Below are 14301 nucleotides of genomic sequence, written 5' to 3'. Positions count from 1 at the left end.
AATGGAACTGAGTTCAATAATTCCACCATGAGGTTATTCTGTGAAGAAAATGGAATCATGCATGAGTTCTCAGCTGCAAGGATACCACAATAAAATGGAGTGGTTGAGGGAAAGACTAGATCATTGATTGAAGCTTCTAGAACCATGCTAAAAGAATCAAAGTTACCAACTTATTTTTGGGATGAGGCTATAAACACTGCATGCTACACTCAGAATATTTCTTTGATTAATCAAGCGAAATGCATGACTCCTTATCAACTGTTCAAGAATAGGAAGCCAACACTGAACTTTCTTCATGTCTTTGGATGCAAGTGTTATATTATAAGAAATCAAACTGATCAATATGGAAAGTTTGATGCAAAAGCCAGTTAAGGTATCTTTGTTGGATATTCTGTTGGGAAAGCATATAGAGTCTACAATCTAAGAACCAGCATTGTAATGGAATCTGTACATGTTATGTTTGATGATAAAAAAAATTGAGGGACTGACAGATGAAAGTTTCCATGAAACCCTCAAATTTGATAATGTTGAGATATATTGTGATGATAATGATAATAAAATTGATTTAGAAGTAGCGACAAAAGAATATTCAAAGTTATCTTCAAATGAAGGAACAACAGTTGATGCATAGAGTGTTGCATCCGTTGAAAGACAAAGGTGCAGCATCCCTTGAAATACAAGATACTGCATCCGTTGAAAGACAAAGTATATCATCCGGTGAGAGACACAGTGCATCATCAGTTGAAAGGAAGAATTCAACATAAGTTGAAAATAATTCTAAACTATTGTTTGATAGAACCTCATCTTCAAATCAAAGATCCACAAACTTAGGGGGAGTTTCGACTAGTCAGCACTCAATTACACATCAAGACACTAATGAGGTCACTTCATCTAGAGCCAATCTACCACCTCAAAGAAAATGGACAAGAGATTACCCATTTGAACTGATCATTGGTGATGCAACATCAAGAGTGCAAACAAGGAAAGCAACTCTGGATGAATATCTATATAGCAACTTTATGTCACAGGAAGAGCCAAAAAAGGTAGAAGAAGCTTTGATGGATCCTGATTGGGTTTTAGATATGCAGGAAGAGCTAAACCAATTTGAAAGGAAGAAAGTATGGAAGCTGATACCCAAACCTAATGGAAAGAATTCTATTGACACCAAATGGGTATTCAGAAATAAGATGGATGAGAATGGCATAGTCATAAGGAATAAAGCTAGGTTGGTTGTTAAGGGCTACTGTCAATAAGAAGGAATAGATTTTGATGAAATATTTGCTCCAGTTGCAAAATTTGAAGCAATCAGAATCTTTCTAGCCTATGCAGCACATACCAATTTCAAAGTCTATCAAATGGATGTCAAAAGTACATTTCTGAATGGAGATTTGGAGGAGGAAGTCTATGTCATTCAACCTCTAGGTTTTGAAGACCCCAACTTTTCAGATTATGTTTACTATCTTTTGAAAGCACTTTATGGATTGAAGCAAGAACCTAGAGCCTGGAATGATACTTTGTCAAATTTCCTTTTATAAAATCATTTCATAAGAGGTAGTGTTGATGGCTCCAGTATACTTGTTCAAATTTATGTAGATGATATTATATTTGGCTCTACAGATGAGAAACTTTGCAAAAAGTTTGCCAAATTGATGCAAAGTAAATATGAAATGAGCATAATGGAAGAACTAGCTTACTTTTTTGGTTTACAAGTTAGCAAGTTAGTGATGGAATATTCATTAGTCAAACTAAATATATTCATGTTCTTTTAAAGAAGTTTGACTTAATGGATTGCACATCTGTAAAAACTCCCATGGCCACTACCACTAAACTTGAATTGAACACTACTGAAAAGTCCGTGGATATTTCAAACTACAGAGGCATGGTTGACTCACTTTTATATTTGATAGCTAGTAGGCCAGATATAATATTTTCTACTTGTCTTTGTACGAGATTTCAGGCTGATCCTAGAGAATCTCATTTAGTAGTTATTAAGAGAATTTTTAGATATCTCAAGGGTACACCAAAACTTGGCATTTGGTACCCTAGAGATTCTGGATTTGATCTAATTGGTTATTCAGATGCAGAGTATACAGGGTGCAAAATAGACATAAAAAGCACAACTGGCACATGTCAATTTCTAAGAAATAAGCTTGTGTCCTGGTTTAGTAAAAAACAAAATTCAATTTCTACTTCTACAGTTGAGGATGAATATATTGTTGCAGATAGCTGTTGTGCACATATTTTATGGATGAAAAATCAACTATTGGATTATGGTCTACATGTGGACAAGATTCCAATTTTTTGTGACAACACAAGTGTCATTGCCATCACTGAAAATCCTGTGCAGCATTCACGGAAAAAACACATTGATATCAAATACCACTTCATAAGAGAGCATGTTATGAATGGTACTTTGGAACTTTATTTAATTCCAAGTGAGCAACAACTTGTATACATCTTTACCAAGCCACGTGATGAATCAACTTTTACTAGGTTGGTAAGTGAGTTAGGTATGCTTAATTACTCTTAATCCAATACTGTTGATGTCTCTACAATTTGTAATGCAACCATAAATAAATTTGACATTATTATTGTTACTGATCAGGATTTTCAAGTTGACAGATCCTGATGCTTGATCGGGATTTGCAAGTAACAAATCCTGACACCAAAATCAGGATTTGCTAAAGGTAAATACTGATGGAATTCAATGGATTAGAATTATCTGTTGAAAGTCAAAAATATTTTTGAACACATTATCCTTCAACGGGTGATGATGTATTGAATATCCGTCGAACAATAATAACCATTGAATCTAAATCTTTTTCCTTCGAAATATACTTACAGGTCTATAAGTATACGTTTATAGATTATTGTTGGAATTTCTATAGTTTACTTTATCTCTAAACGGTTATTTTTGGCCATTATCATATGGTATTTAATTTTAATTTTAATAATTTGTTTATCTTTTTCTAGGAAAGTATAAAAACCTATTTCAATTACAGATCTCACTTTTATCTTTCTCTAAATTCATAAGGCAAATTAACTCTCTTCGTTTCCAAAACCCTTTTTTTCTCCGTAACTTCAAAAGCTAGCAAAAATGGCACATGTTGTTAAAATCATGTCTCAATCTGGAGTTGTCTATGAGAAGAACAACTTCGTAGCTTTGGTGGATGAAAATGTTGCTTAGAAAGACTATCACAAAATAATGGACTTCATTAGCAACTGCAAATTGAAGTATGCCATGCTTGAGTCACCTACTATATTCTGTGAAGTCGTGGAAGATGTATAGACAACTGTTGTATTTGATTCCAAGAACATGACTATTACCTTTGCTCTCAAAGGTACAAATTATTGTGTTAATTGTGATGTTATTCAGTCATGCTTTAAATTACCTGAAAATAACATAATTGTTCCACACACTGACACTGATGTGGTTAACTTGCTTAATTCTATGGGCAATTCTCTTGATACTTCTAGTTTAGGTAATATTAAGAGGATGGGTCTGAGAAAAGGGTGGAGTTTTATGTGTGATGCTTTCATTAAGGTATTTTCTGGAAAAATCAGTAATTTTGATGCCATTACTTATTCATTGTTAACATGTTATATATACTCTTATCTGACAAATATTTCAATTTTAGCAATTATGTCTAGAAATAGGGTATAAGCTAGGAGATATTCAGAAAAGACATGGGAATGTGTATAATGCTAGATTTTTAATGATGATAGCTAACCATGTTTCTAAGGATCATCTGAGAATCCAAACAACAAGCTTGCTGGTTGGGTGCAAGGGAATAGAGTTCATTCAGACCTAAACAGAAACAATCTAAACAGTGAGGTACCCATCAACTATTTTTCAATCATTGAGGCACCTCAGGGAAGTGAGGTAAATGTTTCTCTTCCTATCTCTTCCCAATCTCCAGTTTCTTTGACTTCAACTGTGATTATGGCATCTGTGACAGTGACCAAAAAGATGTCTACCCAAGTCACTAAACCAAATCTTCACAACTCAAGTCTAAGAAACCAACCTCTAGTGTCTCTCAAAAGATAGCAATTGTAAAAACAACCACAATCCTTGAAGGAAGTGTACAGGGTAGTAAGCATACTGAGGGAAATGTGACTTAAATCAGCCACACTGCAGTCTCCCAAAAGACTGTAGTTGTTCAAAAGGAAATAACCTCATTTCTAGTTGCATCCTCCCAAAAGAGTGCAACTATTGGAACAAGCTCTCCTCCAAGAGTACAGAACAAGAGGGGTAGGGACACTGACCAAACACAAACTTATATAAGAAAGAAGAAGGATAAACCTATGGGGGAGTCACAGGGTGCACACACAGTGTAAACTGCAGTCAAAGACTCAGTTACTGCACCTTCACAAAGTCATATTGATGTGGCTACAATAAATGTGGAGTCACAACCAAATTCTCTCATAATTGAAATACCACACACACAAAAATCTCTAACAAATTCTCTGGAAGTGGATACGATAAACACATCCATTCCCGATTCTCCATCTCTCAAATTCATGGAGGTGCCAAAATCTCAAGCAAGTGATCATCATCTTATTGATGATTTGTTAGATCACTTGCCATTTCTTTCTCAAACTATTAAAGGGTCTGTGCACCAAAACTTAAAATCAATCTCCACAGACTCAACAATAGTTTCAACTCCTATTTCCATTATTTCTTGTTCCTCAAAGAATATTCATCATCCGTTGAGAAGTGATTCTCTTTCAACGGATGTACTTCACATTAGTCATCCATTGATAATTCCACCTACACTTTCAATGAATATTTCACATCAGTTGAATGTCAATGCACAACTTGATATCTCTAAATATATTACAAGTGCAGATGATTTAGTAGTTGTCCAATCACTCTTAGGTTTGAGGGAAGGGAGTGAATTGAGTGAGACCCTAGGTTGCTCCCAGGAAAAAGAGTGAACTTATGCATGCTATTTCTCCCAGCATCTCAAAAGAGAGTGAGCGAAGTCCCACCTTAGATGGTAAAGGTGAGGGTGTGAGGGTGGTGATCTAAGGGGAGCCCTTGATGCAAGAATAGAGAGAAAATGAGAGAAAGGCAGGTACAGGAGATATAAGGCATACCGCCATTGTAAGTGAGTTAATGAATGTCAATGATGCTGAAAGGAAAAGGCTATATCAGCAAGAATACAGAGGTGTTATAGATTCTATTTCCTTAGATGCTGAGATATTTACTCACTCTATTACAGCCTACCAAATATTGGTTGTTCGGGGGCAATGAGGAGGCATAAAGGACACTCAATCTAGTAACCAAAACAATATTAATGAAAACGGCTAACGATGCTTTATCCTCTCTACCTCCTACAGCTGATGATGTGGACTCAAACTTGGAGCTCATGGTGATTCTGAGTTTGAAGATGATTTTGATGATGAAGCTGGCACCAACTTAGGGGGAGATGAAGGCCCTAGTCCTTCTACACAAACTCCAGAATGGATGCTCAATAAGGAATGCAACTAGCATCACTTCACATCTACCATGTTCAAATTAATCAGTCAAACTCAACAACAATTCAAGCCCTATCAATTCCATCACCAAAGCTCTGCTAGAAGCCCATCTTGAGTCTCTCCAACTACACAAAATTCAAAATCTCAAACAGACTCAAGATGTGGATGACATGAAGAATGTAGTTGAGGAAGTTAAGAAAGAGTTAAATGAGAAGATTGAACAGAAGCTTCCAGAATTAACTATGAGAGAAGTGCGGCTCAAGCTCAGGAAATAAAGTGATTTGGCAAGGAATGTTGAGGCCCTCACCGACAGACTCTCAAAAGTTAAAAGTTCTGTGGCCAAGATACTGGAAGGGGTCAAGAAAAATAGAATCAACTCCTTCAACAGTTGGTGGTTGCTTAAACTTCAAACCCTACTTTACTTGATGTTAACAAAAAGGGGGAGAAGGATGTGCACATTCAAGTTAGTAAAATGATAATGCCGACTATTATTATCTCAAATCCACCAGCCTTGGATAACATTGATCTCATAAATCTTGCAGCAGCTGAGCTCAAGATGAAAGAAAAGCAAAAACAGATTGATGAAAAGATTGCAAAGGTATTTGGTTCAACTGCTATTCAAGCAAAATCTGTAAAGCATTCTACACAGTTGAAGCCAATTAATTTGGAAATAATGAAGCTAGATAAAGGAGAAAAGGGTGAATCTTCAATAAAGAATGAATTCAAAAACTTTGTGGTGCTAAAGCCTAAACAAACAAGTGTCACAATGTCAACAAAGCACCCAATGTTAGTTAATTGTTCTCCACATAGGCCTGATGAAGAAAAGCTGATGGGTGTATCTATTGCAAGCTTCAAAACAACCAAAGATGTCATCTTAAGGTCAAGAATAGCAAGAATTTATAGATATGGAAAGATGCTATGTTTCATGACTGGGCACCCTCATTTTGGGGAAGCTAAAGATAAAGAAAAGATTAGGAGCTTAGAAAAGAAGGAAAAAGTAGGTCATCAAAGGAGTTAAAAGAAAATTGGAGATGCATGTAACTTCAACTGGAAGTGAGAAATCTTTATCTGAAGAAAAGCAAGCACCAAAGAAGTCAAGAAAAGGGTACGGGAAGGCTAGAGCCAAGAGGAAGATCAATGAAGATAAAGAAATGGAAGCTGAGCCAAAACAATCTACAACCTCAAGTCAACCAACTGTGCCCACTATAGAGCCATCTGAATTTAAGGTTCATCCAGGTGTAAATTTCCATGGTGAACCAATTATACCTAAAGATGAACCCATAAATTGGGATAGTTTACCTATGTCTGGTCTCAATCTTCCACTACCAGTCAAAAAGAAGACTCCAAGAAGGAAACTCATATGAATCAAGTCTAACTCGCCTCAATTTAAAGCCATCTCCAAGCTAAATCCTACAATCAACAAGGATGATCAACTCTTTATATGTGACATCAAAGAACTCTCAGACATCAATCTTTATCTGGATGATCTAGAATAAATAAGGGGGATTGATGCTTCATACAGGCTTCCAGAAATATTGGTGTTTAGATACAAGGATGTCAAGGAGATTACATGGTCGTCTCTTGCAGAATTCTCAATGTAGGCTACAATGTCCTAGTAAACGTGTTTTCTGCTATGAAGAAAGACTTTGGATTCACTAAGGTGGCCAAATCAAAAGTAATTAGCAAGATCAGCCAAATCAGACAAAGATGGAGAGATTCAAATGCACTTTCTAGAGTTTTGACTATCCCATACACTGGGGATATAGTGCATTTGAGACCTTATGGATGATGGAGTTTAGAGATGAAAGATTTGTCAGAAGATTTTTCAGATTTGAAAACCAACTACAAATATCAAGCAATGATGCACTCAAAGAAATGCAGGAGATGCTGGATATCAACAATGAAAATGAAGCTGAATTCTATAGACAACTCCAACACCAAATTGAAGAGAATAATGAGAAGATGGGAAAGAAGACAAGGGATTCAAGGAAAAAGAAATAATATACTCAGTCTAGAGGAGCACCTTGAAAAAGACATGTAAATATTTCTTACCTTCTTGGTTCAATTTTTCAATAGAAGCATTTTGCAATTTATCTATTGTTCACTGTAATATTTTTGATAGGGGTGTTTTTTTATCATCAAGTTAACCTGAGTTTATGCCTATAATTCTATTAGACATAAATTGGGGGAGATTGTAAGGAATATATTGTAGGCTTGATGATAACTTACCAAAAGTACTCTAAGTAGATATGTTAAATGATTTCGTAGCATTCAACGGATGATCGCGTGATTTATCCGTTGAAAAAGTAGATTATTTGAATAAGTTTGTAATACATTCTGTATAATAGATTAACTGGGGATTTGGGAGTTTTAGTAATTTTTAAGTCATGTTGACTACTAGAAAGATATACAAAATAGGTGGGCTAATTGTATATAGAAGATGCCTTGTAATTTTGTATAAGTGAAGGAGTATCAACTGCTATGACACAACTTCAACTGCTAATCTACAAAACTTCAACGGATGACCCTATAAAGCTCAACGGATAATTCAACATACTTTCAACGGATGAGCTAGTCAAGTTTCAACGGATAACAGATGAAACTTCAACGGATAAGTTCTATGAAGCCTCAACGGATTATCAACCAAAATAGCAGTTGAAAGGGACTTGACAGTGGTTTGACAGTCACATGGATTGATTGTATATAAAAGAAATGCGGCAGCCTGATTACAGGTGTCAAAAGAAAATGAAGCATTTCTATTTTCATTCAAACAGGGACGTTTAAAGATGCAGTATCTAACTGGATTGTATTGGATATAGAAATGAAGGAACATGTGATTGAACCTAGTTGATAGATTTTATGTTTTGTCTTATTTCACATGTAACTTAGTGATATATAAACCAAGAAGAGCAAGTGTTTAGAATTAAGAATTACAATTTTGATTTAGAGCAAAAGAACAAGGTCTTAGTCTCTCAAGTTTTAAGTTGTAAACACTTATAAGCGGCTGTGTGCTATTTACATCACAGAGATTTCTTCATATTTATATATATCTCTGGTGAAAATATTAATCCACCACAAAGTTTTTAAACACCTATGTATTTATTTTGTGTTCTTAAATATTATTATTGTTTATCCGCACTCAAGCATATTCAAACACAGTTATATACTTTGTAAAAAGTTTTCAAAGTTGTAAAAAGTAACCATAATTCCATTAAACCTCGTTCTATAATTGTTTTGATAAATTGTTAGGGAATAACATAACATTCCACTTAACCATATTCATCCGTTAAATAAAAGATTTTACTTATCTGTCGAAGATCTCGTTAATATGTTAGCGGGCTTTGAACCCAATAAAGTGCTTTTCCGAGACGGCAGATAGTAAAACAATTTCTCATTTCCCTGTTTGAAATGTTTTAGTATTAAATTTTGCAACAACTCTTTAATTAAAATTGAACAAATTTTTAGTGCTCATACTCTACCACCAAGAAAACAAAGACAAACTGATTCTTCTTTACATAGCTATTTATTAAACAATAAGAAATTCGTCCTTCTGTTCCAAAAGTGTCTTTGATTTTTTACTATATAAAAGTTATAATGGTGCATACCTTTTTTAAAATTTTATTTTTTAAAATTAAAATTTAATATATATACTTTTATTTGAAAAATATATTAAAAAAATAATTAATGAAGTTATTATTTTTATTAAGGTAAAAAATAAAAGAAATTACATTTTTGATAAAAAAGTATTATTGCATAAATAAAGGATCTCGAACCTGGTCATCCTACTCTCCGTTATCAATTTATCATCAATTCATGATGATAGTTAGATGCAAGTTTTCTTGGATTTAAAAGTGGGCTACTAATCATCTTTAATAAATCATGTTTATTAGTTCCACTTTATAAGCATGAGTGTGATAATCTTGATACATGAGACATAGTAATTTTAATATGATGCATATATTTTACTACTGTTATTTTTCTCAGTTAGTTAGATGTTTCCATGAAACTTTTAATCAGCAAGAAAATAAAATTTGTGGCCAATGGTGACTTTGTTAATATAGTTTATGCCAAACTTATGGAAATGGGTAAATGTGTTCATTACAAAAAAAAATAACATAATAATAATAAAAGATGTGTACATTTTAAATATTATGTAGTATATTATATACTGTATATTTTTTCTAGCAATGATTGTTTTATATCTCCTCTTGTTTATTGTTTGATGCTTAAGTTTTCATGGTACAACATAATATATTTTTTTAAATTTATTTATAAATAAAAATTCATAATTCATGATTTATAAATTTACAAAATAGTTAAATAATAAATAAAAAAATAAAAAATATTTTAAAAAATAATATTTTTTTATCGAACCCACAGTCACTTTGTACATCACACATACATGATTTTAAATTTTCTACAACAAAATATTTTAACGAAATATTAGAAAAGTATTTTTAAAATATATAATTTCTTCTATATATTTATAAATAAATATTATACAATATATTAAAAACAAAAGTAGAATTTTTTTAAGAACTCATGTGTAAATTTTAATTATAGATATTAGTTGCTAAAACATAACTCAAAATATAATATATCAATTACAAAACATGGGCATCTAATAATTTTATTTAAACAAAAATCATTTAATTAGTTAACAATTAACTAGTTACTACTAGTTATATATATATATATATATATTTATGTATATATATATATATAGATAGAAATTAACTTATTTAATTATATATACAACGCTAATAATAGATTTAAAATTTTGATAATTATTAAAATATATTAAAATATAATTACATAATCTAGTATAGAAAAATTATTTATTTAATTATTTTTTTATCTCTCTCCTAATTTTATTGTGAAATGATATTACTGCATAATGTTTTTTTCGATTCATCAATTACAATTATATTTTTCTGACAAGTTTTCTTTTTATTTAAAATCATGTTTATCTAATTCTCATGCAAGTTTCTCATATTTTAGAAAAAAAATTATTCAATAAATAAAATAATACTCTATCAATATTATATATTGTATCTGTGATAGGACGTAGAGGTAGAGGAGGTACCGTACATATTACGGGCACATTGTATTTTTAGGAAAGGTTATCCGCCCAACTAACCCTACAATCAACTATCTAATCTTATAAAAAAATCACAAGTATATTGTTAAATGTATTTACTTTTATAAAACATTGGTCAGCTAAAAATGTAAAAGATAAAGTTTAGGAATTTAAAACATTACATTTAGGAATTTAAAATTATTAATATAAATCTTCAAAATATGTGAAAAACTAAGTTAAACAATATTAACATTATATTCAAATGTTTTTAGTTTACAAATGAACATGAAACTGAAATGAGCTCTTTTTTACTAGTTAAACAAAAATGAGTTATAAAAATTTATTTTCATTTTCGATTCAATTTATTGTTCAATTAATTTTTAACTAGTTTAAAAATTCAAGCTATATTTGGAATATATTTGGAACAAATATATGCATCCGATAACAAAACTAATCCAAAATTTAATTTATGTTTGACTAAACTGGTTAACTAGACTCGACTTATTTTACATTTTATTTTGATAATTATAAAATGTTTGATATAGTTATAATTTTTAAAATTGATAAAAAATATAAACTTCAACCCTAGAAAAAATATATATAAGCCAATACTTATCCAATTTCAAGCAAGTATATACACAAGGCCAAAAATAAATTGTGAAACTTCCCCCTAAAAAGTCCAGGAGGAGGCCAAGAGACATCAACTTGTCTTTCTGCATGATGGGCGTCAGCAAAAAACAGGTGGCACAATGTCAAACTTGTAATAGTATATCCATATGAAAAGGGCAAAACCATTGTACTATTTGACTTCTTAACAAATATACTTCCAACTACTTCACATATGTACTAATCTTCATTCTTCTGATCTCTTCTACCTAGTTCTGTCAATGAAATGAAGCTACACTTATGTACCATGTTTTATATTTTCATACTTGCATCCCTTTCATTACAATCGACTTCAGCCATTGATTTCTTAATCAATGGCTTCAATTCTACAAATATATCAGTTTATGGGAATGCAACAATCGAGTCACATGTACTTACACTTTCAAAAGGCTTTCAACAATCGATTGGGAGAGGGCTATATCCATCAAGAATTGCTACTAAAAATAAAACTTCAGGCAAGGTACTTCCATTTTCAACTTCTTTCATTTTTGCTATGGCACCTTTCAAGAAAGCATTAGCAGGGCATGGCATAGTTTTTCTGTTTGTACCATTTGATGGTATTCAAGGTGCTAGTGCTTCTCAGCATATGGGATTCTTGAATAGAACTAATAATGATGGCAACCCAAATCACCATATTTTTGGTATTGAGTTTGATGTATTTAAAAATCAAGAATTTAGTGATATTGATGATAATCATGTTGGGATTGATGTGAGTTCACTTACTTCTTTATATTCATTATCTGCTGGTTATTGGAGTAATGATGATCAAGATGTGTTTAAGAAAGTTAGGCTGAACAATGGTAAGAATTATCAGGTTTGGATTGATTATAAAGATGCTGTTTTGAATGTTACTATTGCACCTGTTGGGATGATTAGGCCTAGGAGGCCGTTGTTGAGTTATCCGTATGATTTGTCGCGTGTGTTTATGGATGATATGTATGTTGGTTTTACTGCTTCTACCGGTGTTTTGGTTGAAAGTCACAATATTTTGAGTTGGAGTTATAGTAATTCGAATTTTTCGTTGTGGGAAGGATTGGTTACTGAAGGGTTACGGTCGTTTGAGTTGCCTAAAGAACCTATTTGGAAGTCGAAAAAATTTATTTTGGGAATTACATTGGGGGTTTCGTTTGTTGTAGTTGTATGTTGCGTGATTATTGTGTTGTTGACTAGAAGGCGTAGGCGGGTGTTGAAGGAGAGAGCTGAAATGGAAGATTGGGAACTGGAGTATTGGCCTCATAGAATTCCTTACCTAGAAATTGATGCAGCAACGAAAGGGTTCTCAGATGAAAATGTGATTGGTATTGGAGGAAATGGGAAAGTTTATAAAGGGGTTTTGGTCGGTGGAGTAGAGGTTGCTGTGAAGCGCATTTCTCACGCCAAAGGCGATGGAGTTAAAGAATTTTTGGCCGAGGTATCGAGTCTCGGAAGGCTAAAGCACAAAACTTTGGTGGCTTTGAGGGGATGGTGTAGGAAAGAAAGAGGGAGCTTGATCTTGGTGTATGATTATATGGAAAATGGTAGTTTGGACAAGAGGGTGTTTAATTGTGCAGAGGACGAAATGTTGAGCTGTGAGGACAGAATTAAAGTATTGAAAGATGTAGCTTCGGGTGTTTTATACTTGCACGAGGGATGGGAGTCAACTGTCCTACATAGGGACATTAAGGCCAGCAATGTGTTGCTTGATAAAGATATGAAAGGAAGGTTGGGAGATTTTGGACTAGCACGAATTCACGGTAGTGGTCAAGTAGCTAGCACTACTCATGTAGTTGGGACTGTAGGCTACTTGCCACCAGAAGTAATTAAAAATGGCCGAGTATCAACACTATCTGATGTCTTTGGTTTTGGAGTCTTGATTTTAGAAGTAATGTGTGGAAGGAGACCATTAGAGGAAGGAAAATTACCTTTGATCGAATGGGTTTGGAAGCTAATGGAGAAAGGAGAATTGGTTAATGCGCTTGATCCACGACTAAGGGCTAGAGGTGGTTACGATGCAGATGAAGTTGAACTTGTGCTGAATTTAGGATTACTGTGTGTTTGTCCTGAGGTAAGTTTTCGACCAAAAATGCGAAAAGTTACAAAGATCTTAGAAGGGCAGAATGAGATTGAAGAAATAGAAGGAGAGGATATGGACATGCATTTGCTTAAGAATTTGAAAGCTAAGGACTTCTGGTCTAACTATTCTGAAAATTCTAGTGATAAATCAAGTTCAGATTCTCACCCGACTTTGGATCAAATTAGAGAGGGAGTGTCTGCATCTTTAGTGTCACTCTCTTGGTCTGATTTTATTAAAGAGGGCAGGTAAAAAACTTGAATTCCATTATAAAAGAAACGAAGAAGTACCTATGATGGCATGTTCGTTAAAATACAAACTATTTTATCCTACAAACTCGGATGACTTGTTTCACCGAGACTTGAGACTGGTGACTTGTAGTATAGCATGACCGGTTATCTGTGCTAGTGGGACCGGTGATTTTATAGTTGTTTTAAAGTTTGTAGACTAAAAAAAAAGTTTGTAATGTGAAGTATGATGTAAAGTTTGTAATGTGAAGTATGATGTATGACTTATTGAGTTGCTGGTTAGTGTTGTTTGTCTTATATTTGTTGTAAATTTGAAGCTGTTGTGATTTCATACTTTAAACTTTAAAGTGTTGGATCATGTTAGTTGTTTAATGTATGTGGCTTCTGTTGCTTTGTCAGACTGTGTTTAAAATATGATACCCAAGTCAATTTTTTTATGTTGAAAAATAATACATTAACGCGTTAAAGGTTCATTTTGGTTGATTCTTTGGTAATACTAACCACTAATCCGGCTCATTCATGTTATTGCAAATTAAATATATCTAAATATTGTTTTCAAATTAGAGTACTATAATTCTAACTCAAGACTTGTGACTCAAATGTTACTAGATGAAGTATAGGATCATTCTATCGTGTCAAAATGATACTCATCTTTTAAATTGGTGGTTGAATTAATAAAATTTTATTGAACTTTACATAAACAATAATAATAAAAATTGAAACTTATATTATTAAAATTTATATACAATTTATATTTGAATTAATATTCAAGATAC

General features: G+C 32.9%; 1 protein-coding gene across 1 annotated transcript; it reads left to right on the top strand.

Annotated features, from left to right (window-relative positions):
• The first annotated feature begins 11329 nt into the window (after nt 1-11329).
• Nucleotides 11330-13909, top strand: LOC141678917 (L-type lectin-domain containing receptor kinase VII.1). The gene has a single exon (XM_074485347.1). It carries the CDS (start codon nt 11454-11456, stop codon nt 13527-13529), a length of 2076 nt encoding a protein of 691 aa, XP_074341448.1. The 5' UTR covers nt 11330-11453; the 3' UTR covers nt 13530-13909.
• Nucleotides 13910-14301: the final 392 nt, after the last annotated feature.

This window comes from Apium graveolens, chromosome 8, assembly GCF_009905375.1.
Source record: "Apium graveolens cultivar Ventura chromosome 8, ASM990537v1, whole genome shotgun sequence".
Lineage (NCBI taxonomy): Eukaryota > Viridiplantae > Streptophyta > Magnoliopsida > Apiales > Apiaceae > Apium > Apium graveolens.
Note: the sequence above shows the minus strand (reverse complement) of the source record. Positions and strands in the feature narration are given on the sequence as shown.

Excerpts from the sequence above, each read along its gene's own strand:
- LOC141678917 (XM_074485347.1), top strand. The coding sequence starts at position 11,454 with ATGAAGCTACACTTATGTACCATGTTTTATATTTTCATACTTGCATCC.